This window comes from Bos taurus, chromosome 17, assembly GCF_002263795.3.
Source record: "Bos taurus isolate L1 Dominette 01449 registration number 42190680 breed Hereford chromosome 17, ARS-UCD2.0, whole genome shotgun sequence".
NCBI lineage: Eukaryota > Metazoa > Chordata > Mammalia > Artiodactyla > Bovidae > Bos > Bos taurus.
In genome coordinates, this window is record NC_037344.1 from 61,391,410 (window position 1) to 61,418,121 (window position 26,712).

General features: G+C 45.4%; 2 protein-coding genes across 10 annotated transcripts in view; both read right to left on the reverse strand.

The window, feature by feature from the left end:
• Positions 1 to 297: 297 nt before the first annotated feature.
• Positions 298 to 11,276, reverse strand: OAS1Z (2',5'-oligoadenylate synthetase 1, 40/46kDa). Its single transcript, NM_001029846.2, has 5 exons — positions 10,991 to 11,276; positions 9,889 to 10,198; positions 7,172 to 7,356; positions 4,846 to 5,078; positions 298 to 4,029 (listed from the first exon to the last, which is right to left on the reverse strand). The coding sequence occupies exons 1-5, from the start codon at positions 11,168 to 11,170 to the stop codon at positions 3,828 to 3,830; spliced, it is 1,110 nt and encodes a 369-aa protein (NP_001025017.2). The 5' UTR covers positions 11,171 to 11,276; the 3' UTR covers positions 298 to 3,827.
• A 4,543-nt stretch (positions 11,277 to 15,819) lies between these two features.
• The window catches only part of RPH3A (rabphilin 3A), a 293,036-nt gene continuing 282,143 nt past the window's right edge, over positions 15,820 to 26,712 (reverse strand). For 8 of the 9 annotated variants that reach the window (XM_059875879.1, XM_059875878.1, XM_059875880.1 and 5 more), the window contains 6 exons: positions 24,009 to 24,135; positions 21,943 to 21,999; positions 21,059 to 21,213; positions 20,417 to 20,498; positions 19,012 to 19,108; positions 15,820 to 18,027 (listed from right to left, as the gene is read on the reverse strand). In XM_059875879.1, coding sequence (XP_059731862.1) covers positions 17,897 to 18,027; positions 19,012 to 19,108; positions 20,417 to 20,498; positions 21,059 to 21,213; positions 21,943 to 21,999; positions 24,009 to 24,135 — 649 coding nt within the window. In that variant the 3' untranslated portion in view covers positions 15,820 to 17,896. 9 annotated transcript variants of the gene reach the window in all.

Below are 26,712 nucleotides of genomic sequence, written 5' to 3' on the forward strand. Positions count from 1 at the left end.
ACTCCACCCTCATCTCTTCTGCTTTAATCTCAATTCTCCCCAGTTTTGTTTCCTCAGCAGGAAGTGGCCCAGAATGAGGACTCAGCTCTGGGCAATGAGGCATTTATGACTCGGGTGTTTCAGATTTCTTACGAGCATGACCATCATCCCTTACATGCTCTCTTCTCTGTTCTGAGTCTCATGAATTTGAGGTTGAACCAGCAGTTCTGAAGTGCACCACCCTCGAGCTTTGTGTCACCTGCATCTACCAGCTTTGACCAAATCATCAGAGTTCAGCTGACAAACACTTATCCAAAAAACTTTTGAAAGAAAATGCTTTATTGTTTCTTGTGGTCATATAAGCTATATAGATTTACAGCAGAATACAACAAAACCACAAAATTAAGAAAAGTATAAAGCTCACTCATCATACTATAATCCACATAGCCACTGAAAACATTGAGGTCTTCATGAAACCAACATTACAAAGGAAATTTAGGAACACTTGCTAAGTACACTAATATAAATATGGATATCTAGGAATAATATGAGAAAGCATATGTAACAGCAATGCAGGGAAAAACTATAAACTGTAGTTACAGAGTAATTAAAGAAGAAAATTAATGGAAAGAAGTTCCAAGTTTGTGGACTGGAATTCTCAATATTACATGGATGTCATTTTCCCTGAACTAATTTATGGAATTCTAATCAAATGCCTCCCTGTATTTTGGGTGAAAATTCACAAACTGAGTATAATATTAACATAGAAATAGACAGAGCCAAGAGAAGACATTAGTTTGGATAGAACAGAGTTTTCTACAAGACACTGAGAATTAATACCAGGCTATCATAATTAGTAAAGGTAATATTAAACCAAGGACACAAAAATTGATCAATGATATAACACAGGTTCACACACAGATGACTCTGGACATATGTCTGAAGTGGTTCTGCAGAACACTGGGGATGGACGGTCCCTTCAGCAAATGCTGCCGGAATACCTGGCATCCACACAGCAGAACTAGTACAGACCACCAACTCACACCCATTTGTCTGTGTTTTGATATGATAGTCATAAAGTCTTGCCAACTTTACGTCTTGAAGCTTTCTCCCTGTGTTTTCTTCTAGGAGTTTTTCAGTTTCGGCTCTTATGTTTAGGCCTTTATCTATTCTGAGTTGATATTTGTGCAAGCTGGAAGAAAAGTTGTGATTTTATCCTTTTGCATGTGGATATCCAATTTTCCCAGCTTGATCTATTGAAGAGACTGTCCTTTCCTCATTGTATATTCTTGACAACTTTGCCAAAGAGTAATTGACTGTGTAAACAAAACACTGACAATAAAACAAAAATAGACAAAGGGGAACTAATCCAACTAAAAAGCTTCTGCCCAGCAAATGAAAAAAACACAATGAACTGAAAAGGTAATTGATGAAAAAGAATAGATATATGTATAGCTGAATCACTTTGCTGTACATTCAAACTAACAATGTAAATCAACTGTACTCCAATATAAAATAAAAATGAAAAACAGGCATAAAATAAAAGGGAGAAAAGGGAATGGAAATAGAGAAAATGATTACAATCCACTATCTGATAAGGGGTTAATGACAAAATAACGAGGGCCTTGGGCTTCCCTGGTGGCTCAGCTGGTAAAGAACCTGCTTGCAATGCGGGAGACCTGGGTTCAATCCCTGGGTTGGGAGATCCCCTGGAGAAGGAAATGGCAACCCACTCCAGTGTTCTTGCCTGGAGAGTCCCAGGGACGGTGGAGCCTGATGGGCTGCCGTCGATGGGGTTGCGCAGAGTTGGACACGACTGAAGCGACTTAGCAGCAGCAGTAGCAGCTACCATATGATCCATGTGGCTCTTCAATTGAGCAACTATTTACCAATTCAGTTAATCTACTAGTGACTGTAGCTTTATATGTAATTCTGAAACACTCTCAGAAAACAATACAAGTGGACCACCCACATGGTAATTATGTGTGATTCCAAAGTATCCTCTACGCATGAAGAGATACATGTGCTAAAGATAACACAGTGGTAACAAAACCCCATGGCGAGTAGAATCCCATTTTCGGAAAGACTCGACATGGACATGGAAATTGAGATAGAAGAGACTAGAGAGTAAGGATCCAAGTTTTGAAGACACTTTGGGATTCTTCCTCTTGTTTAAAAACAACCATATTTCTCACTCTCATGTTTAAATCAGTGACCAAGTATGGTCCTCCCAGGTCCCTAGAAATAGGAGACACAGCCTGTCATTCTGTGTCCAGGCCTCACGGGAACCCCCAGGGTCTTCCGTGAGGCAGACCGAGTTAGAGGAAAACAAGGCCAAGACCTTGATGGTCATTTCTCTGGGAAAGGCAGGCGAGGCAGGGAAAGCAGTCTTTGGATGGCAAGTATGAATAAAGTAAGAGGGCTGTGGAGAGGAAGGGGTTTCCTGAGTCATCTGGTACCTGGTCCCAGCATGAGTGGGGCAGGGTGGGTTGTGGCTCAGACTGGCTCTGAGTCTGGGCAGTGGAGCAGAGAGGAAAGGCTCGACAGGTTTGCGTGGGAAAGGCCAACAGGTGAGCTGCTGGCTGTGTCTAGGAAACAGCCAACCCCAGGAGGGCAGTCTCTCCAGGATCAGCAGGGCCCAGATGTCAAAGCCTCTGAGAACACAAATATACAAAGGATAAACACAGAAGCCCCGGCCAAGGAGCAGGAATGAGGGTCGAGATGGGGTGGGGAGACGGTGAGACGGTGGCTTCATCTAGGAGCCACCTCGTAGGCAGTGACAAGAGAAGAGGTGATGGCTGAGGATGACCAGGATGGTACCTCGGGTCATCATCACAGCTAGGATTTGCTGAAGAGCCCACACCTACCTTGAGGGTGGTGGCAGAGGTGCTTGTGTGGGTCTGGGTCACTCTAAGGAGCAGATGCCAATGTGACATTAAATGTGGGAGATTGTTCTTTGGGGAAACACCCAGGTGAGAGACAGTGATCAGGGATCTTATGGAAGCTGCAAAAGCTGACAACCCTGATCTAATCTGACTCTGGGTGAAGGCAAGAAGGAAGGACAGTTGGCTCTGCAGTCAAGACAAAGTCCAGCAAGGTCGTGGAGAGTCCTTTCGCCAGTGTCCCATGTTGGAGCTTCCCCTGCCTCTCAGGAATGGGGCTGCCTGAGTGTCTCTGGCACCCATGGTCATTGTCTGGGAGCTGCAGGTAGGCAGCGTGGCTTGGTGTCAACGTGGAGATGGATCACAGAGGGCAGTAGCTGGGACCCTCAGCCGAGTATGTTCCCTCCACTGAGGCTCTGCTATATCCCTTGTCATGGTCCCCAAATGAGAAACAGAAAAATTCAGTGTATGAAGACACATTGAGAGCGGCAACAAAGAGCAGGAGCTTCATAGCAAGAAGGACCCTAACCCTAACTTCACACTCTCGTCTCTCACTCATCAGGGGACTCTGAGTGAGTGGCCATGTCTCAATGTATTACAATGAGAATCAAAGTAAAACCCATCTCATGGGGATGCTGGAGGCCTCAAAGGAGGAACAGCAATATGGAGAAGCCAAAGACTGTCTTCCAACCACTTAGGTGACCAGTGACTCAGGCAATAAGAACATCTTGATCTTTTGTGTGTCCTTATGGGAGTTTTTCTGGAATGGACTTTTGTCAATGACACGTTGGTTTTGGTACCAAGGCAGGGTGACAATGGAAGTTGGTAAGCCTGCTGTCTAAGCCAGTGATTCATTCTGGGGCACACACAGGTATAATTCTACATATTCTAGTAACCACAATGAAAGAATACAAAGACTGAGATGAAACTCCATTTGACTAAGTAGCATTTCTAGAAGTTGTTATCTCAACATGCCATCAATATCAGGTCAGATAAGTAATGAGGAGGTGTCACTGGCACATTCCAGGGGCTCACTGGAGACCCATTCCGATTCTTACAGCACGAATACTTCAGCCAGACTGTAACCTCCTGTGCCAGCAGCTGCCACCTCTGTGGCTCTCTACCAGCCACATTTCCAGTCGGGTCAGCCGGGTCCAGAATCACAGGCCTGGAAACAACAGTCAGAGAGGACAGGTGAGTACATGGGCTGTGTCTGGGGTGTTCAGAGCTCCCGGCAGGGCAAAATACCAGCCTGGGTAGACTGTTTCTGGGGGCAGTTGGAGGGCCCATGGACACCTCTCCCTGGGTTGTGACCTGGGTGCCTTGCCCTACAGTGGGCATTGAACACGAGGTGAAGGAGGCTTGCATTTGGGCCTGGAGAGACCCGGTTTCAATCTCACCTCTGCTCTTTAGTAGTGGTGTCTCTCTGGGCAGGTCACCTGAATCTCTAGTCCTCAGTATCCTCATCTGTGAAATGGGCAGATTTGAAAATCCCTGCCTCAAAGGATGCTGTATGAGGATCTAGAGAAGCACTTGACATGCTCCCAACAGTAACTGAAACATAATGAGGGGTCTATACATGACAGGTTTAATAACCAAAATTCCACTATTCTATCAGAGTGTTTTTGTCTTACAGCAAGCTCTTACTTCCTGGAAGCAATTTTTATTATTGCTGTAGCTATTGTTATGTCAGTAAAATTTCAGTTATTTCACTCATTTTCTGTAAAGGTTTGAACAAGCCCTTCTTTCTCCAAACCTCAGTTAATCTGTGTAATGGTTAGCACAGTGCCTGCCTCACAGGGTTGCAGGTTATTATTTAAATTTATTATTTAAATTGCATGGTAAGAGTAAAGCACTCAGCATGATTGACAATAGCTGATGATCAATAAATGTGGAACCCTATTTTTTCCTGAATTTCCAGGGTTCCACAGCTGTAATCAGTGCTTCATTTTATGGGGATCTAAGCCATGTGAGGATAGAGTACCTGGGTTTTTCAAGTTGTCTTTTCAGGCATTGTGTAATAATAGGGTTTTCAAAGTCATAATACTTTTTCCAGTAGATGCAGAGGTCCTGATGCTTCAGGACTAACTCCAAAACAGTCCGAAATCCTTCAGCTGTCCTGAATTTTGTTTTTGAGCCTTCCTGCTCCCAGGCATAGATAGTCAGCAACTCCAGGGCATACTGTGAGGGCAGTTTTTTCCCATGTCTCTTCTTACACTGAGAAGAGGAAAAAAATTAGAAACATGAATTTTTCAGCTTTTGTATGAACAGTTAATGAGTTAATGCCAATACTTCTCAAACTATTCCAGAAAAGTGAGGATCAAGAGACGATTTCAAACTCCTTTTATACCAAAACCAGACAAATACAGCACAAAAAAGAAAACGATAGGCCTGATTTATCATAGATGTGAAAATCCTCCACAAAATACTAGCAAAGTAAATTCTCCAATATATTATAAGGTCATACAGTATGATCAAGTTAGATATATTCCAGGGATGCAAGGATGCTTCAGTATCACAGATCAATCAATTGATACAGTTGTATTAAGAAAATAAAGGATAAAAAGCATGTGACCATTTCCCCAGATACAGAAAAAACATTTGAGAAAATTCAACAGTCGTATGTGATACAGACTCTTTCCAAGGTGGGTATGGAGAGAACATAACTCAATATAAGCCGTATATGACCAATACACAGCTAATATCACACTCAGTGGTGAAGGCTGGAAGCTTTTAAGATCGGGAACAAGACATATATGCCCTCTCTCCCCACATTTATCCAATATAGTATTAGAAGTCTGTCCATAGCAATCAGGCAGGAAAAAGAAACAAAATACATCCAGAGCAAAAAGGAGGACGTTATACTATTGCTATTTGCAGATGACATGATATTATACATAGAAAACCCAAAAGACACCACCAAAAAACTTAAGACAATCAAAAACTGAATGCAGGAATACTGTAGGATACAAAAATAACACATGGAAATCTGTTGTACCTCTATACATGAATAACAGACTATTGGAATGAGAAATTTAAAAACAATCCCATTTATAATTGCATCAAAAAGGATTTAAAAACTAGGAATAAATTTAACCATAGAGGTGAAAGACCTGTACCCTGTAGTGTATAAGACTTTGATGAGAGAAACTGAAGATGACAAAAATAAATGGAAAGATATAGTGATGATGGATTTGAGGAATTAATGTTAAAATGTGCAAATTACCCAAACAAACCATATGCGCATCGTCATGGCATATGATTTAGTGTTGCTGGGCCATGTTACTCTTCACAAGTGACAAAACAAGAGGTTACTTCATGTGCGCAAATTCAGACAGTCAGGAAGTGAATAAAAGAGTGTGGGTTGGGAGGCGGGGAGTAGGGGGTTAGCACTCATTAATTTATTGAATAATTACCCAGTGAGCACGTATTATGTGCCAGGCACTATTGTAGGTTCTGTGGCAACAGCAATGAATAAAATATACAATATTATAATGTATATTTATACAATATATATAAATAAAATATACAAAGCCCTTCTTTTGTGGACATTTTTAGTGGGGAGATAGACAATAAACAAACAAACAAGCTCATGCAAAGGCCCTGAGGCTGGAGTAGAGTTTCCTCCTTGGAGAACTAATGAAGAGGAGAGACCAGCCTGGGAGTGGGGGTGAGAGGGCAGAGAGAGGGGTTCAGAGAGCGTGAGGGCAGATCCTGTGAGCCTCCTGAGATTATGGTGGGGGGGAGGTATGGGGGTCAGTGGAAGTGACTGAGACGGTAGCAATCGATGATAATGGGTTTATTTTAGATACAGGTCCAAGCCACTTGCAGACTGGTTGGATGGGTGTGTGAGTGGGTATGTGTGTGAAAAAGATAAGAAGGACCCATGGTTCTGCCCAGCGTAGCTGGAAGGATGGAGCTCTCGTTTCGTGATGTGGGAAGACTAGGAAGAATGAGATGTCCACTGGCACCCATCCCAGGCAGGCCCTACTTTTTTTTCTCCCTAACCTTTCCCCCTCCCTACACCCTCTACACCTCCACCTTCTTCCTTTCAGCCTTTCCTTCTTGTTTCCTGCCCTCTCCCCTCCTCCATGCCCTTCCCTCCTCTCCATCCGTCTCCATCCGGCTCCCTCCTGCCTCCCGCATCCTTTCTGATTCCTCCCCTCCTCCCTCTCTTCTTTCTTCTCCTCCCCACACCTCTCCCTGCTCCTTCCCTCCCTCCACGCCTCCCTCCCTCCTCTCCCGTCCTCACTCTCTCCCTTCCCCTCTTCCTCCTCCTCGGCTCTCTGCCCAGATGGGACCGGCCATACCTGTTGGTACCAGTGCTTCACCAGGCGGATGAGGCTCTTCAGCTTGGCCGGACGCTCCTTCAGGAAGGCTCTCTGCAGCTCCGTGAAGCAGGGGGAGAACTCGCCCTCTCTCCTCAGGTTCTCGCACTCTTGGATGAGCTGGACGTAGATTTGAGGGTTAGGTTTGTAATCTTCAGTCACCTGAGCTATGGAGGAGGCATCCAGAACTTTAAGGCATCAGCTCTTCTCTTCTCTAGACAAGCTCACTGGCCGTAGGGGCCAGTGGGGAGGTCAGCAGGCCCAGAGCCAGGGGGCCTGAGGTCCATCCCCGGTCCTCCCTTCTCCCGCCTCTACTGCCGTCACCCATCGTCTCTCACCTGGACTCAGCAGAGGTAGTGGCACCCTCCTCCCTGGATCCTCCACAGCCCATACAGAGCCCTTTAAACCTGATCCTTCCACTTCTTGCTTCCTAGGACCTCTGGATAAAATTCCAAGTCCGCAAAGTGGCCCACACGGATGGTGAGACCTATCTCCTCCTTTGTCTTACCTCCTGCCTCAATCCCTTTGCCACTGACTCCCCTGGATGCTTCACTTCTTCAAATATGCCATGTTCATTCCTGTCTTTGCACCTGCTGTTTCCTCCTCTGGAACCCCCAGATCTTTGCGTGCTTGGCCTCTTCTCATCCCTTAGGCCTCAGGTCAGAGGTCACCTCCCTTGTTGCCCTGTCTGTGAAAGTCCTCTGATCCCCACCTCTCTCTTTTGGATCCCCATATTCGGTTTTTGTCAGAGCGAGTCATCATCTCATTCCTGGTGTTCATATGGTCAAGCTCCAGGAAAGAGGTTCTCTGTCTGTCTCATTTAGGCCATGGAATATGCCTTGTGCCTCCAAGGTACACAGCGGAAATTGAACCTCAGAGATGTATTGCTCCCTGTCCCCATGATCTTGCAGATTGTCTATAGATGCTAATGCTCAGGATAAGTTTGCTGAGGTTCCTCATGCTTTGAAAAATAGATGAAATTAACATTCTGAGTTTACATCAGATCTATGCTGCCTAATTTTGGGGGATGGGATTTATCTATTCTTGGGCTTCCCTGGTGGCTCAGATGATAAAGAATCTGCCTGCAATGCAGGAGACCCAGGTTTGATCCCTGGGTGAGGAAGATCCCCTGGAGAAGGGAACGGCAATCCAGTCCAGTATCCTTGCCCAGAGAATCCCAAGGACAGAGGAGCCTGGCGGGCTACAGTCCATGGGGTCACAAAGAGTTGGACACAGCTGAACGACTTGAAGTTAATTTATTTACAATATTGTGTTGGTTTCAGGTGTCCAGCAATGTGATTCAGTTATAAATAGATAAGATATACTATAAGATACTGAACATAGTTCCCTATTGAAAGTGAAGTCACTCAGTTGTGTTCGACTCTCTGTGACCCCATAGACTAGCCTACCAGGCAACCCCATCCATGGGATTTTCTAGGCAAGAATACTGAAGTGGGTTGCCATGTGCTTTTCCAATAGTTCCCTATGCTATTCAGTATATCCTTGTTGGTGATCTGTTTTATGTGTAACTTCCTCATTTTTAGTAAGGTAAGGTTCACACACTTTGGCATAAGTAGAACTAGTAAGCCTGGCTATAATAAACAAACATACAAAATGTGAGGGAGCACAAAGGGTTAAGGGGAAAAAAAATGAGCCAACTGGGAATAATGGAGGATGTCACTGTAGAAAATCTGGACCAGAAAGCCAGTAGTTAGAAAAGACAGATAAATCAAGACATGGTCCTCTCTCCCAAGGAAAGTATTCACATTTCTTAATATATGTGGGGCTAGTGTAGACTGAGTGACCACAAGTAGACCAGATTTCAACCTCTCTTAAAATACTTCCTGTTCCTGCAGAAGGCAGCCTAGCATCCATTGTGCCTTAGAGAAAACAGGGTGTTGTCAGTACCATCCCCCATGAGCTCAATTTTCAATATATTCTTTTGATCCTGAGATGCACAACAGATAAAGCTCTGTAAGAGATCAAGAGGAAGGTAAGTGAGAGGTACCAAGTGAGTCCAACAGGCTATAAACCTGTCACAAGGAGGTTACGGATGGTAAGAGTTTACACACTTATCCCCACTATTCAAAAGTAGAGTGTTCCTGTGAAAGTTTTGTTAAGTCAAAATGGTGTAAAACAAAGTAATTACCTTAGGACACATCTTATTAGGGATGCACAAAAGAAACTGAGATGAAGCACAGATGCTCACAGACACAGTTCAAAGTTTGGCGATACGTGTATGCTTATAGCTGATTCACGTTGTTGCACAGCAGACACTAACACACAGTGTAAAGCAACTACCCTCCAGTTAACAGAAATCCTATGATAAAACATAATGGGAAAGAATGTTTTAAAAAGAATTGTGTGTGTATGTATGTGTGTGTGTGTATATACATAAAACCAAATCACTTTGATGTACAACAGGAATCAACCTTGTCAATCAGCTATATTTCAATATAAATAAATAAATAAGATGAAAAAAAGAAACATCTTACCCCGAATTTGTACCAATTTGCTGTTTAATATTGTCATGGTGGCTGAGTATGACCCTAATTATCTTGCTCTGAGAGAGATACTAAGATCTCCTCCCCGTGTTGACGGGATGTTTTAAAAGGCTCTTGAACTGAGGGAGATTTCTGCTCAAAACCATGAAAAAAAAGAAAGAAAGAATCCCTGACATAGGACAAAGGCTGAAATACCTTGTGACTGGGAGTACTTAGCCAGGGCATCAAAGGCGGGCAGGACATCAAACTTTACCCCCTGGCAGAACCAGGGGGACCTGAGCACGAAGCTGAGAGCACGCCGCTTCCTCTTTCGCTGCTTCAGGACCTCAAACTCCACTTCAAATGTTTTCTGTCTTTGATAGGCTTCCAACTGTCTCCTAATTTCCTTGATGAATCTTACTCGGTGCTCAAAGTTTTCCTGAAAACTTGTGAGATTGGTGAGGAAGACGACAAGGTCAGCATCTGAGAGGTCCTTGAGGGTCGTGCCTTTGCCTGAGGAGCCACCCTAAAACAGGTGATGAGAATGAGAACTGACATTTATCATTTGAGAAGAGCCTCCCTAAATAAAATGCTGAGAACAATCACTAACATTTTGAGCGCTAGCCACTGCTCTGAAGGCATCAAAGGCTGTAACTCCTAGAATGCTCACAAGAACTCTGGGATCTAGCTACTGTTACTATCTGTTGTCATCTTCCGGATGGCGAAACGGATGCTGAGAGAGATCATGTATCAGTCAAGTCACACAGCTAGTAGGTGACAGAGATGCTGTTCACACCCTGGTTGTCTTTTTCTAAAGTCTGTGTTCTTTACGTCTTGTAATTTATGACCTTATGTGATTAATACTGTAAACTGGCCCATGGCTGACTTTACTTGATTTGCTGAAAATTCTGGATAAGGAAACCAAGGCACAGAGAGGTTAAGTGACTTGCCCAAGACCTCACAGCCAGCAGGCGCTATTTGCTTTCAAAACCTATACTCTTAACCAGCTCATGACTCTGCAGAAATGGTGAGACCCCAGCCTGATCAAAGATTAGTGGACTGTAGATACTGCCAGGATTCAGATTGCCTAGATTCGTGACCTAGGTGGTTTATACACTTCCCCAGGACATTTGTATAAAACTTACAGTTGGATGCCCTCTCCCCAGAAGCTATTTTCACAAGTGTGGTTATAGTTTTGGCATGGATAAATCAGAAACCACCAGCCCTAGAGACCTCAACCTCTTGCTCTCTGTCTGTCTCTGTGGAAACGCTTGCTCACCAGCCCCGCTTCTCCCCAGCTAGGCAGTTCTAGACTCACCTTCACAACTTTGGACACCCGAACAGGGTGGGTGGACTCTTGGAAGCACGTCTCCTTCAGGAAAGTGCAGATGATGTCAATGGCTTCATTAACCTGCCTTTGGAACTCCTCGTGTGGCAGGAGGTGGTCTTTGATGAACTTATCCAGTTTGTTGGCTTGAGTTTTTCTGAGTTTCTTCATGATGCTCAGGCAGGAAGGGGCAGAAGAACCATTGGAGGGAGGCAGAACTGGTAGCCTAAACCTATTAACTTCTGTCTTTTCTGCTGCCTGGGACTAGGCTGCTGTGAGTTTCATTTCCTTGAAAAGGCGGAGCCTTGTCAGAATCTGGGCTATCATCTCCTCAGAAGGGAGGAGCCATACCCTCGTTCTTTGCATTGAAGAAATTAAGCGTCTCTTTGATCCTGACCTTTGTCTCCCACCTCTTTCTCTTGTTTTCTGAGACTTTTTGTTTTTAACCAGCCCCCTAGACAGCAGTCCCCAACCTTTTTGGCACCAGGGACTGGTTTCTTGGAAGAAAATATATGAATTCTTGCAGGGGGTTCAGGCAGCAATGTGAGCGATGGGGAGCCCCAATGAAGCTTTGCTTGCTCACCAGCCAATTGCTTCCTGCTGTGTGGCCTGGTTGGGACCCCTGCCCTAGAGCATTAGGCCTTTCTTGACACTATTATGAAAATGTTGCTTTTTTAACCCAGGTTAGTACCTCACCCAAGAGAAATTATAAGTAAAAACATTTTGGGAGATTTCCTTTGTCTTTTTTGGTTGCCTACCAAACTGTTTTATAGTCTCCTGTAATCTTTACAGCACTACCTGCATATTTCACAAAGAAAAATGCCAGGAAAATAAGAGAGTTTAAAGACCATCTAGGATCCCAAACCTCAAGAACTACATCTATAAGCATTCTGGTGTAGATCTTTTCAGATATATATATATATATATTCCCCCTGGCCACAGGTTAACGGACAAAGTGTCTTTTTTTTCCTAAATGACGTTGTCCTGTACTTTCCCCCCTTTTTGATTAATAGACTTTATTTCCTAAAGAGGCTTCAGGTTTACAGAAAAATTGAGTATAAGTACAGAGTTCACTTGAAGCTGAAACTCCAATATTTTGGCCACCTGATGTGAAGAGCTGACTCATTTGAAAAGACCCTGATGTTGGGAAAGATTGAAGGCAGGAAGAGAAGGGGACGACAGAGGATGAGATGGTTGGATGGCATCACCAACTCAATGGACATGAGTTTGGGTAAATTCCAGGAGTTGGTGATGGACAGGGAGGCCTGGCGTGCTGAGGTTCATGGGGTTGCAAAGAGTCGGACACAACTGAGCGACTGAACTGAACTGGACAGAGTTCACTTATGTCCCCATCATTTCCCCTATTTTTGACTTTGGTGTGGTAAGATGAACTGATATTGACATGTTATTATTAAACAAAGCTCAAAGTTTACTCTATGGTTCACTCTATGTTGTACATTTTATGACTTTGCCAAAATCATGTCTTATCTCCACCGATTACGAAATCACCCCAGAATGTTTTCACCTCTTGCTCCACCAGCTCATCTCTGAGTTTAGATGTTTCTCCTCTTCTAATATATACATTCAGCACTAAAAGTTTTCCTCTAAGTGCTGCTTTTATCGCATCTCAAGATCTTAATTGGTGATTTTTTTTTCCTTTCCTTGAGTGCAAAATAATTTTTCCATCTCTTAGAGTTTTGGACCCATGTGTTAATCTCCAAAGATGCTGGAATTCTCCAAGTATCTTTCTTTTCCTCATTTCTTGTTTAATTCTATACTTTATGCTGTCTCTTCTTTTGAATCTGTTTAGGTGCATCCTGTGGGCTCAACAGTGGTCTTTCTTGGTGAATGTCCCACGTGAGCTTGAGAAACGTGTGTATTTGGCTGTTGGGTGAAGTGGTCTGTAAGTGACAATTAGCTACTTTCTGAATCACCCTTGTCTTAACCAGCTCATCAATTAATTGACACTCCCCACTTCTTCTGTGTAACATATCGACATGCCTAAGATATTTGGAACCATAAAAGGGACGGGTATTCAACTATGTGACACTCTATACATCCATTTGGAATAAATGTTTATCAGAGATTCTGTTTGTTCCCAAATGACTTTGGGGCAATCATACATATTAATGAAATATATACTTTTGAAAAAGTATATGTAAAAAAATCCTTGTTGTTGTTCAGTCGCTAAGTCATGTCTGACTCTTTGCAACCCCAGGGACTGCAGCCCGCCAGGCTTCCCTGTCCTTCACTATCTCCTGGAGTTTGCTCAAACTCATATCCATCGAGTTGGTGATGCCCCTAGTGCAAAAGAGATCTGTCCTTAGAAAACCAGCACTGAATTCTTTGGCAAGATGTAATAAAGCCGAGTTCCATAAAACATCGCATAGAGTTAAGTATGAGTGAGACAATTGTGAAAGAACTGAGGGCCTAATTGGAAAAATCCGGAATTAGGCCCTTATGCCTTTGCAAGTGGCTTTATGTTCTTGTTTCCTTTAAAGAAACAGGCACAGGAAATCATAGATGGCTCATTCTCGTGTGTTTTATGTGAGACAGATTATACGGGATTTTAGTCAGGGGGTCTGCCTTCAATGGTATGGTCTAGGTCTTCTTTGAATGACTGGGAAATGAAGGCACATTTGTGGGCCTGGGGAAGCCAGTGAGAGAATCAGGACACTCTGATATCCTGCCTACAGAATTGAAGACCCATAGGAGGAAGAGACTTGCTCAAGCTCAAGAAACAAATTTGGGCCAGAGCCAAGCAAAATATTACACCTGTTACGAGCATGGACAACCATTTCTGTTTCCATGGTGCTTGGATTATTATTATTAATTAACCTTATCAGGAAAGGCCCCTGGCAAGTCTGATTGAGCTGAGGTGGGGCCAGCCCAGGGGGTTTCAGACCCTGGGTGTTTAACCCACTTGGCTTGTGCCCAGCTTTCACCAGGGGCCACCAGCCCCTTGGCCTTCACCTTTGTCAACCCAGAGGGGAGACCAGACCTTGACAACTTGGTCTCACCCATTTGAGGTCTTTATTATTGCCCCCATTTTCCAGATGAGGAAACTGAGACTCAGAGAGTTTAGGTTCCACAGCTAGGAAGTGACAGTCAGGATCTGAATGTCACACTGAGAAGATTAAATAGCTGGTGTGCTTTCCTGGTCAGGTGATTTTCAGGACACAGCATCCCCTCTTTGATATATTTGGTTTCAGTGGGGGAAAAGAAAATTAGCCAAGTTAGGTGTACTGATATATATGAAAACTTTCCTCACATGTATTCATCTCAGCCCATTAAGGGTGTCCCCATGCCCAGGTAAGGAGATGAACCATTTTAGAGGTGGAAATTAGGCTTCTTCTTTTCAGCTGCTCAGGACTGACCGATGGTAGATGCTGGGTGTAGAGTGCTGTGTTGCAGGACATAGATGCTGCTTGTAGGTTCTGTGGGAAGCAAGTCAGTTCAGTCACTCAGTCATGTCTGACTCTTTGCGACCCCATGAGCTGCAGCATGCCAGGCTTCCCTGTCCATCAGGAAAGTGGAGCTTGCTCAAACTCACGTCCATCAAATCGGTGATGCCATCCAACCATCTCATCCTCTGTCGACCCTTCTCCTCCTGCCTTCAATCTTGCTCAGCAGTAGTGTCTAGTGGTGCACCATGAGCACAGGAAAGAGAGTGGTAACTCGGGTCTCCTGCCATTCCCGAGAGAGCTCGGTGGCTCTAATGGGCACCTCTCTCCACCTGGTGGCAGCTGATGGGATTGGAGGCAAATTGATGGACTTTTAGGGCAGAGGTTTGCAAAGTCATGATGGAGGTGGGAAGACCAAGCCATCAACCAGGAAATGTTTTCAAATATACCTCCCGTCCCCAGGGTGTAGCAGAATGTGAAGGGAGCAGAGAAGGTGGCAGGGCAAACACAGTAGTTTGGGGAAAAAAAAAGAATCTCCCCAGGTGATTCTAATATGCCAGCCTCTGTCCCCAACCTTGAAAACCACCCTTTTGGGGATGAGAAAAGGAAACTGCCTCAAACTTGGCATGAAGAGAAGTTTCCCTTGGATGGAATTGTCAGCTCCTTCTGAGAGGTAACCAACCTTCCTGATGAGTTGCTTAAGCACTTTTGATGTAAGCTGAAAAATTGCACTTGCAGGGAGTTTCCAAATCCTTCTGAAAAGTTAGTTTACTTACTAGCTCACATTCAGGACCATTGAGAATCTCAACTGAGGGATCCTCTCTGAAAAGGCTCACCACAGGATGGAAAGTGCTAGAATACAAAGGAGGTATTTGGTGAGTTGCCTTTTTGGATTGGTGCGTTAAGAGCAGTGCACGCGGAGTCTACTGATCTAGCTCCTTTCCTGGCATTGCAGCCATGAGACCCTGGGTGTGCCATTCCCTTCTCTGGACTTTGGGTTATTCATCTGTCAGATAAGTGAGTTCACTGAACTAGACTCTGGCTCAACTCTATGGTCTCTTTCAGCCTTGACATTATCTGATTCTACAACCACTAGGGGTTTTTCCCCAAGGCTGGGCTAGGTAGGAGAAGAGGAGGATGTCCCCTTCTTATTGAGTGGACACCAGCAAAAAGCATTCTTCCAGGAGGGTGTGAGCTCAGCCAAGTTGGCTGGAGCCTACCTTTCCAAGATGAAATCCACCAGAAAGCACACTTCATGGGCTCGGGGACCACATCTGCCTTGTTCACTGTTGTAACCCCAGGGGCTGCAACACAGTAGATGCTCATTAAATACTGACTATCTGAGTAGGCATCATGCATGTCGGCAGGAAGAGAAAGCTTCCAGAAACCAGAGAGGACAAAAACCCAGGCCACCGGTTTTCCTGGATATTCCTACTTTATTTTTGGCTACATCATCACAAAGAAAGGCGATGGGTAGTTCTGCATGCACCAGAGGGCGTGTGTGTGTGTGTGTGTGTGTGTGTGTGTGTGTGTGTGTGTTCGAGGCAGGGAGGTGCTTACATCTGTCAGGGAAGGGGCGCGCCTGGACCGAGGCACTGTGAGCTAGCCGCATGCTGAGTCCAGCGCCAATACCAGCGTTAGGCCTGGGCGACACAGCCAGCATGCTTTCTCCTAAGGGCGAACCGTGAGAAGGAGGTGGGCTGAGAATGGGCACCAAGGGAGCCCCTGGGGAGAGAGAGGGTCAGCAGGGAAGATGGCAGCCAGGAAGCTGCTGGCCATTGTAGAGAAGGCGAGCTGCCTGGCATCTAGAAAATGGTTATTCAAGGCAAGAAATCAATGCCTTCCAATGACTTGTCAAGGGAGCTGGGGGTGGAAGGCCCTGAAAGGGAAGGTTAACAGGTGTGCGTTTGGAGACAGCGAAAGTGTAGTGTCCATCTGGCTACTTCTGTAGATAATGGTGGGGTTTGGGAGAGAATGGGGTGATTTTCATGGAGGAAGACTTACTGGAAATGGGGGGTAAAAATCCAGCCTTTCTCGCAGGGCACTGGAGATGACCTGGACTCAAATCTTATAAAGTTTGACCTCATTGCCTTTTCCTCCTTTAAAACAATTAAAAAAAATTTTAGAAAGACTTGAACAATCCAGGATGGAACAAAAGCCTTTGGTGTCAGGATCTGTCACTTTCAAACGCTTTATGTGCACGATGGTGTTTTATTCTCCCAACACAATGAACAGGGTGCAAGAGATAAAGAGACAGAGAGAGACAGAGAGACCAGAGACGATTCTGAGTTAGAGACAGGATACAGTCAGAGAGAGAGAGAGAGTGAGGGGAACGGGTCATGTGTTCATTTAACTAAGAGCCAAGGAAGGAGACTGGTGGCTTCTATAGAGAGGCCCCCTGGAAACCAGGGCTCTGGTTTGAACACCTTCTGCACCCACTTGGGGAGGTCAGGGGCTGAGAAAGGCCATCTGAGCGGAGCATCTACACAGCTTGCTGGATGCTGCCATGCACCCGGGGCAGTGCTAGCGAGCGGCCCAAGGTCCAAGTACACCCGGCTCTGCCAAGGGGAGAAGTGGTTACAGAAGCAGGGACCTAAGTGGTAGTTCAGGATTTTGCCAGTTTCTCAGCATTTGCTCGTTAGGCTGGTGAGAGGAGGTGAGGAGGTGAGCCTGTGTTAAGATACACGTTTTTGCTTTTGCTATCCTATCCCCTCAGAGAAGGGGAAAGAAGAAGGGGCGAGAGGTGGGGGCGGAGAGAAGAGATAAGGGGGTGAGAAGATAAAGATGAATGTGGCATCGGGCGAAAGGAAGGAGGAGAAGTGGGAGAGGGGTGGTACAGAATGGGGGCTAGTGTCTGCTAGGAAGCAAATAGGGAACATCTTGAAAGAGGGGACTACCCAGTCCCTTGGAGTATTCTGCAAGGTCATTTCTAGATGCATCTAGAGCTGGGAAGTGTGTTCCTAGTCACCGGAGAGTTTAAACACGGGGGTCTGTTTTGTGGCAATTGAGTGCATGATGTGAAGAGGTGGTGGGGGGGAGCTGGGATGCTCCATTTCTGTCCCAGAGCTCATCCTCATGACCTTGTCTGGCTCTGCTGACAGCTGAAGGTATAGGCGGTTGGATGTTAGGTGTGTCCAAGGCCAGGAGGGTCTAAAAACAGTCCTAAATGATGAAGAGCCTCTGTAATTCACCCGGGCTGAGAGGTTGTTAAACGAACAACCTCCTTGTGAAACTCTCCTCATCCCTACGGCTCCATCCTGGAGGGATCTGAGACAGGCTGGATTCAGAGCCCGCATCGCAGCATCGCGGAGAGTTGAAGTTATTGGTGGCAATGTCCGTGGTGCAGGGGAGACCTCAAAGGCAGGCTCCAGGAAGGATGGGTGGGGAAGGTGTCGAGAAGAGAGACAAGAATGTAACAGGCAGCTGGGGCAGGCTAGGGGTGGGGGTGAGGGGCACAAGATCGGGGCATGGACCTGGGGACCTGGGCACCACCCTAATCGCTCGACACGTGGTTCTCGTTCTGTAGCTGGTGCCAGCGTTCGATCTTCTTGTCCTTGTTTTTCAGACACTCGTACCAGTGTTTTAAGCGCTCTCCCTTGGCCGAGATCCCCAGCTGGCAGCCTCCTGGAGGACAAGAGGGGAAGACAGGGGCAGGTGGTCAGAGTGGAGGAATGCACAGGAATCTCATTCTAGACCCAAGTGTCTAGTTGGGGGAAAACGGGCCACCAAGCAGTGACCACCCACCCAGCCAGCCACTTGGGATCCACCCTTTCTCCTGGAAGTTGTGGTTGTGATGTTATTATTACCACTGGTTTTCTTTGTCTACAGACTCCCTGCTTAAGAACCTGCAATGGCTCCCTACTGTGGCATCAAGTCATAACTACACTGTCTATTTTTCAAGACCTTCTTTATTTTTTTAAAGTCTTCATTGACTATGTTATAATATTGCTCCTGTTTAATGTTTTTAACATGTGGGATCCTAGCTCCCTGACCGGGGATCAAACCCACATTCTCTGCATTGGGAGGTGAATCCAGAGAATTCTTAATCTCTGGACCACCAGGAAAGTCCCTAAAGACCTTTTTAAAATCACCACTCTGCTCACTGAAATTCTCTCTCACTACTTCTGGGGACTCATCATGCATTTCCAAGGAGTCTGTTTCATCACCCTGCTCAATCCCACCTGCACTCCTTTGCTGGAGCTGTATGCATTGTCTGGAATTCCCTCCCTGCTCCACAGGTAATGATGGTGCTTCCTCATTATTTGGAGGGGGACTGGGAACAATAGAACCTTCATCCTGGACTTGCCAATAGCCTAAGGAGATGTCCTCTGCACCCTATTTTCTGCGGAGGCCACATACTCCTCTCCTCTGCAATTGTTTATTCCACTGGAGGTGATTTGTTCAGCAAAAAAACAAATCATGATCCAATCTTCCCAGCTTTGTAACCCAAACTGGACCCAAATGAGGACCCTGGGTCCTGACTTTGCATTTGGACAAAGTAATTGCCAGAGTAAAGCAGGGTCCTCAAAACTCTGCATCCCTGGGTAAGGCTCTCTTCTCCTGGGAGGATAGAGGATAGCATTTTGCCTGGGAGCTGGGAGCACTCACCAATGTAATCATTGGACTTGCCGATGTCATAGTCCCAGACTGAGATGTCCAGTGACTTCTTCGCCAGGTCACTGTGTTTGATGTCATAGAAAAATTCCTAGACGCAGCAGAGGAAGGTATGTGAGTGACAGGGTTCTCTGAGTCTTCAGCATCAGGAGCTAAGAGGCTGAGTCCAAGGGTGCATGGACCAAGGGGAGGCCCTTGTATTGGTTATTTGGAATCAAGGGGGTCTTTACCCTAGGCCTGATAATCCCCTTTCAACAAACACTCTGTATAACAAAGCCCCCAGGCCCTATAATTCTCTTTTCAATGACTCTGCTTGAAGTTGGGAAGACTGGTGGGGTTTTTCTAAGAAGGCTGATTCTGGTCACATTTCCTTGAAGGTAGACAGACATGAACTCAGTCCTTACATTCTGATAGCTTCTGAAGTGGTTTTCCTTCTTCTTCATCATTCAGAGATTAAAGGTAGTTGAGGTTTAGGTGTTTATGTTTTCAGATAACCTGATTTTTTCAATAACTCTTCTGCCCAATCATAAAATTCACTCATGTTCACTTTTAAAACAAACACGGAAGCAACCCTGGCCCCCCTACAAAAACCCAAAACCAAACTTGTAATCTATCTACTCAAGAATGACCACAGTCAACATTCCCCATGTGTGACCATATTGGTATATGACTTAAAAAAACAATGTGAATATTAATTTGAATTTTGTATCATATGAAATATTCAAATATTAAATTATAGAAATACCATATGAATATACTGTACTGTGGTTTCCCTTTTCCATTTTATAAGGGATGGTAAAAACCAATTTTGCATGTTAGCAGTTTTTTCTACATCACTACTTTATTCTTTATTTATTAATAATTCTTTTTTTTTCTAAATCACCACTTTAATGGCTTCGTCTACCAGCTACGTGGCTGGCCTGTAACCTAGTGCCCACGAGTTGAGGATTTAGGTCCCTGACAAGTCGCGGTGCGAATACAGAGGAAGGAACGCCTTAAATGGGCATCTGGAGAGTGGCTTTAGCTGGGGTTGGATGCATTGGATGGGTCTGGGAGTTGAGGGAGAGGGCAGTGCCAACCGGGTGGCTGGTATGGGGGACAACTGCTCCTATTTATTTCCTCAAATATCAGTATTATACACAATTAGAGTTGGTAAAGACATTCTCTCTCCAAACACAGCATCTTCCCTTTGACATTCCAAATCTATAGGCTTTGTCTTAGGCTTGATTCCCTCCAGTGATGAAGAACTCATTCTTTCTTCTTTAGATAATTCAAGGTGATCTATGAAAGAAAGCTTTTTCTAAAAAAAATGTGCTTTACAACTTTCTAGCAGGGAATTTGTTCCACCTTCACATATACGAACTATTACAGCATATGACAAAAAATGGGACAACCATACCTCATTAAATTCAGGATTCAAGGTTTTCTTCTTAATTTGAGTCTTGTGTTTGGCTTTCTTTCCCATGTCTGGTTTCAGCCAGCTGAGAGGAGACATAAGAGGCTATTATGAATTAAGTTTAATGAATAGGAATAGCCTCCTGATGACCCTAAATGTCCAACTAGTATCAGGAGAATAATTAATTAACAGATCAGAAAGTGAATCAACATTAATAATGACCAGTGTGCATTAGAGCATTTACCTGGTGCCAGACATTACCTAAGCACCTTATGCACATTTAATCCTCAACAAACCCTAGATGGTACAACCGCCCGTTTACATATAAGGAAACTGAGGGACCAGAGAAGTTGAAACATGTGCCTCCAGTCACACAGCTGGGGGCTCAATCCAGCTGTTGCCTCTGGAGTCTGTGCTCTTAGCCAGGACTTTCTCCCAGTGGATCACTAAGAACCTGGATGACGGTGTCTGGGGCTTCACTACTGATTACCTCTTAAGCTGGGCATCTGTCTCACTGTGTGACCTTGGGCAGGTTCTTTGCCCTCTCGGGGCCTCAGTGTAAAATGATCTTGGGGAAGCTCTCTAGTTCTCCATTTGCAATGGACCCCCTCTCGGCCCCACTGACAGGCCCTGGCATTGACTCACAGCTTGACAAATGGATCTGAGTAGCCATTGGCATCCATGGCCGCCAGGTGCACGCAGCGTATGATGCCCACGATGAGGCCTCCCTGCTGTGTGCTGTACATGAGGGACACCAGGATCTTGCCGCGTTCCTCTATGTCACCAATACGTTCCACCTGCTGCAGTAGGAGAAGAGGGTGTGTGGGTCTAGGACGGACGGGTTCTGGGAACATGGATGGTGATCATTAAGAGACAGTCTGTGGAAAGTAGGAGGACTTGGGCCAGCACAAGTGCAGTTCAGCACCACAAACAGCAGACACTCCCCTCCAACCTCCAGGGAGGAGCAAATGATGAAAGCCAACAGGCCCAGTCCTTGGCACACGGGGGCTGGTGGCTTTATTCTGACTTAGTCACAGGCTAAGTCTGACACTGGTCATAGACTGAGCCTGACCCTGATGCCAGCCCGACTCTGAGCTCAGAACCCCCCATCCAACCAGTCTTCTCAAAAGCAGAGTGCCTGGGGCCAAGGGCATGGCTGTGAAGCCCAACTCGAGCCTCTGCCAGACGCACAGCTTAAAGAACCTGCCCTGCCTTCCCAAGGGGTGTGTGGCATTGCCCTAGTGCAGTGGAATTACTAGAAGAGCTTCTGCAAACAAGGCCAAGGAACACGAGGGTGTCTTCTGCGGGCAAGAGGATGGGCTTCCCCCACCTTGGGGGCTCCAGGTGTGAAGAGCATGCTCCTGGTCTCATGTTCTAATGCCCTGGGCAAAGGCACCTCTCATTATGAACCAACAGGCGGGTGGTTTGGGGAGAAAGAGTGGGAAACGGGCCAGTGAGGGAGAGAAAAGGGAGATGTCAAACCCTGTTTGTGGCTTCAACTATATTTTTCCATTTTACTCAGCACTCACCTCCTCCTCATAGAGGGCCATGCCTCGGGCTGACCCAGTGGTTCCGGCACGCTTCATCTTGAGGAGGGAGATAAAAAAGATAGAAAAGAAAAATAGCACTGTCAATGGGGCTCATCACCCTACTCAAGAAAGACCAGAGACCCCCTTCTCCCCTCCACTAGCATCCAGAGCCATGATGAGAGGTCCTCCAAGCTTCAGTAGCCCTCCAACACTCCCCCTTTCAGCTAATATATATATATATATATATATATATATATATATATAAAATGCTAACCATTTGAGAGACCATGTTAATGCACAACAGCCTATGATGTAGATTGTATTAATGTCCCCATTTCACAGATGATGACACTGAGGGTCAGAGTGGTCAAACCACTTGCCCCAGTCAGTAAGTGGCAGACTACCGGATCCACAAAACAGATAAGGTGTTGTCTGCTCTGGTTGAAGCAGCACAGGGGCCTTGAGATCTGGTCCACCAGATGCTTCTTCCCCCATGGCTCCTTTGGGGAACAGAATGTGAAAAGCACTGGTTAAATCCAACCTCTCGCCTTTAGAGATGAGGAAACTGAGGTCCAGAGGAAAGGGCACAGTGCTTAGAAGATCCCTGTCCTTGGTGGGACACATGAAGGGAGTCAATGGTGAGAGGGTTAAGAGCAAAGATCAGCAGGGTGCTGGGGCCAGCGCAGGCCTGGCCTGCCACCTCTGTGCCTCCGGGACTGGCTGTGTCCATCAGAGCAAGATGAGCAGACCCAGTAACTGAAGACCCAGATGGGGGCCTGGCCCTGTCCTGACCGACTGGACTCACTGAGGGGAAGGAGATGAAGCCTGAAGAGCCAGCTGTTACCAGGCAAAGACCCAGAGGAAAGGCTTCCTCCTAGCACATCTGGCGATTTATTGGAGCCTGGCATCCGGTGTAAAGTTTTCCTTGTTGCTTTGTCGGTGCTATAGAACATGGTGTGGCACACATGAGAGTCCCTCCTGAGGCTGGCCATCTGGTGGGAGGATGCTGCAGGCATCTCCATGGGGGCACTGGCTCACTGCCCAGTGAGGAGGCACACTGGTCATTGCAGGAAAGCTGGGCTATGGCCGGTGTCTGAGAGCAGAGTCATCAACTCATATCTTAGCAACTCCCTCCTCTTTCTGGGCCCCAGGTAGCTCAGAGGTTAAAAAAAAAAATAACTGGGTGGGTTGGATTATCTGTAAAAATACAGATTGCTAGGTCTCACCCTTCCTCACTAAGTCAGAATATCCAGGGAGATGTCCCATGAAATCTATTTTGTAAAGCTCTGGTTTTAAAATCTCCAGTTGATTCTGAGGTGCAGCCCAATTGAACAGCCTCGGTGTGGTTCTCGTTCTTTCTTAAAAGGTGAGAAATAGCAGTTGTAATGCTTTATATGTACTCTCACCTCAATCCTTAAAAGACCCTATGAAGTTGGTACCGTATTTTCCCATTTTGCAGATACGAAAACTGAAGCAGAGAGGGGTTAAGTCAAGGGATTCAAGCTATACTGCAGGTGGCAGAAAATGGGACTCAAACCCAGTCTGGCTCCAGAGCCCATGCTCTTAAGCACCACGCTATCCTGCCTTCTGTGTATCTCTGCGATGCTTTATGAACTTCTTGACTGACAGGTGGGTAAGGCAGCATTATTTTCTATAAGAACAACAGTTAATTTATGCGTGCTCATTATGTGCAGGGTTGTTTTAGTTATGTCTTTCACACAACCCTCCTACAAGGCAGGTGCTATTGTAATGTCCATTTTATAGACAAGAAAAACTGAGGCCCAGAATAGTTCAGACCCTTGGTGAGGGCCAGGGAGCAGGGACATGGCAGGGCTTTGAACATGGCGGGGCTTTGAACTCAGGCAGACTGCTCTGCCACACCACACTGCCCTTCAGAAGTGATGCTAACCAGGGTTGGAAGAAGGCATAGCCAGCAGGCAACCCTGATGTTCTGAGCTGAAATCTTCACCCTCCTCCCCAAAGCTGCCGCAGCCCCTCTCTGTCTGGCACCTGACAGATCTATCCCATCCTCTCCCTCACTGAACCCTCAGGGCATAGGCACTCACCGGGATCACCCGCTCCAGACAGATGTTGAAGTTCTTCCTCTGATTGGGCTTCAGTTTCTTGAGGGAGAATCTGGTCTCACCAATAAACTCATTATGGCCGAATTTGTCCTCATCACAGACAGAGATTCTGTGGTCAATATAAACGATGGGGATGAAAAAAAAAAAAAGAGCATATACCGAGCACCTACTGTGTACCAAGAGCTGTGTGTGATTGATGATGGTAGGGAAGGTATAATGTGCACAGGAATAATACAACATCCTATTTATTGAACACTAGGCCAGGTATTTTAAATTTCTTCTTGATCACAGTATAACTTAATGAGCAGTAACATGCACAAAACTTAAATTTTTAGCTGCTGATTTTTGAATATGCATACACCCATGTAACCACCACTCAGATCAAGATGTAAAACATTTCAGCTGCCAGAAGACCCTCATGATTCCTCCTAGTCACTAACTTCCTCAAAGATAACCATTTTGTCCCCTTGGCAAGATTCCGTGTCTTGTTTTTGACCTGCATATAAATAAAATCAGATGTATAGATTATTTTACATTTGGCTTCTTTTGTTCAGCATTATGTCTGTGAGATTCATCCATGTCTATAGTAATTTGTCCTTGTTTTGGGTGTATAGTATTCCATCATGTAAATATACTCTAATAATGTTGCTACATATGGGCATTTGGTTTCGAGCTATTTCTAGTTGTTATGAAAGAAGCTGCGAGGGAATATTCACATTCATGTCTTTTTGTATGCACATGTATGTGTTTCTATTGGGTATTGCTGAGCCAAGCTTCTCCTGAGGTTAACACACAAATTTAACCTCAGTAGAAATGTCTAAACAGTTTTCCAAAGAGGTTCCTTCAATTATATTCCTCCCAGTAGTTTATGCAGGTCCTGGTTGTTCTTCATTCTAATTTCGATTTTGTCAGTTTTAACTGTTGCATTTCTGAGTAGGCCATAATATCTATCTCCTTGTAGTATTAATTTACATTTCCCTGATGAGTAATGAAGCTCAGCCCCCTTTTCATCTGCTTAATGGCCATTTCGGCAGCATGTTTTGCAAAGTTAGGCTAGGACCTCTTCTCATTTAATTCTTTCCCTTCTCCCAAACCTCTGAATTTCCCACTTTATAGAGGAAACTGGGGCCCAGAAAGGTTGAATAATTTTTCCCTAGTAAGGGGCAGAGAGGGCAACCCACTCCAGTATCCTTGCCTGGAGAGTCCCACGGATGGAGCAGTCTGGCAGGCTACAGTCCATGGGGTCGCAAAGAGTCAGACACAACTGAGCAACTAAACATCACACAAGGCGCAGCACCAGAATTTGAAGCTCCTGAATCCCAGAACACTGTATTGTCTTTTGCTACCCATTCTGTACAGCAGTAAGTACACTAGAGACACAAAATTGGTGGTCATGAGAAAGGTACCTCAGGAGGCCCAAAGGACAAGTTGAGGCATGATAATTCTTCCTGACATATACTAAGAGGAACGAAGGAATCTCCCCCTCACCAAGGCATGGGAGGCTGATAGGAACTAACAGCACCTTGCTCTCGGCCATCAACATTTGTTGAACGAGTATACTCCAGTAAAACAAAAAATTGCTGAACAAGGTTCATAGCTCTAGAGGGTCAGAACACCCTCCTTCTGAGCCCCATGTGTACACACCATGCAGCCAGTAGGGGTGTGAACAACACCATCCTTTCTACAGGACAATATGTCTCCAAAGACTTAAAAATAGTCACCATATTTGACCTAGCAATGCCACTTCTAAGAATTTATCTTGAAGACATAAGTGCAAAAATACATAACTAAAGATCCTTCCTGTAGTTTTGTTTGTAATTGTGAAAAAGCAGAAATAATGTAAGTATTCTATAATGGGGAGAGATCTTAAGAAAATTATGAAATAACCCTGGAAACGTTAACAGTACACATTGAAAATAATGTTGTCCTCACTCACCAGGGAAATGCAAAAGCCACAATGTGACACCCCTACACACTCACCAGAATGGCCAACATGGAAAAGTGTTGATGAGGACGCAACTGGAACCCCTAGACACTGCTTGTTGGAGTGTAAAAACCATAAAACTATGGAAAACTGGCAGTCTCTACTAGACCTAGACATATAGGTATACTGCGGTTCAGTCATACACTCCCAGGTGTATATACGACAGAAATGCATGCAAGGAACAGCTACTACCATGTCCCAGCAGCACTATTTGTAATAGCCCCGAACAGAAAGTCCACCAAATGCTCATTAACAGTAGAATGAATAAGTGAAACTGTTACATCCACACAACGGAATACTAAATAGCAATGAGAACTTACAACTACACACAACTCGGGTGACTGTCACAAACGGATATTAAATGAGAGAAGACAGACATAAAAGAATGATGTGGTGTGGTTTCATTGTATAAAGTACAGAACCAGACTGAGCGAAGCTGTCCTGTTAGCAATGGGGGCGGTGAACGCCCTGCGGGGAAAGGTCCTCACTGAGGGGGGCGGGGCGGGGCGGGGCGGTGCTTCCGGGGTCCAGCGCTGTTCTGTTTTCTTAACTCAGTGTGTTCACTCTGTGAAAATGTGTCTATCTGTACACTTTTTCATGTGCACTTTTCTAAATGGATGTTACACTGCTATACAAATGTGTGCTTAAGAAAATTTTGTAGCTGACAGGAATGTACTTGGAACAGCCCCTTTGAAGAGGAGT

What these genes read in the sequence shown, in the direction of transcription:
- OAS1Z (NM_001029846.2), bottom strand. Translation starts at nt 11,170, where the DNA reads ATGAAGAAACTCAGAAAAACTCAAGCCAACAAACTGGATAAGTTCATC. An exon ending in TGAAGCACTGGTACCAACAG is followed by an intron (nt 5,079 to 7,171) that starts GTATGGCCGGTC and finishes TCCTCTTCTCAG; the next exon opens with TGTAAGAAGAGACATGGGAA. An exon ending in AGACAACTTGAAAAACCCAG is followed by an intron (nt 4,030 to 4,845) that starts GTACTCTATCCT and finishes TGTTGTTTCCAG; the next exon opens with GCCTGTGATTCTGGACCCGG.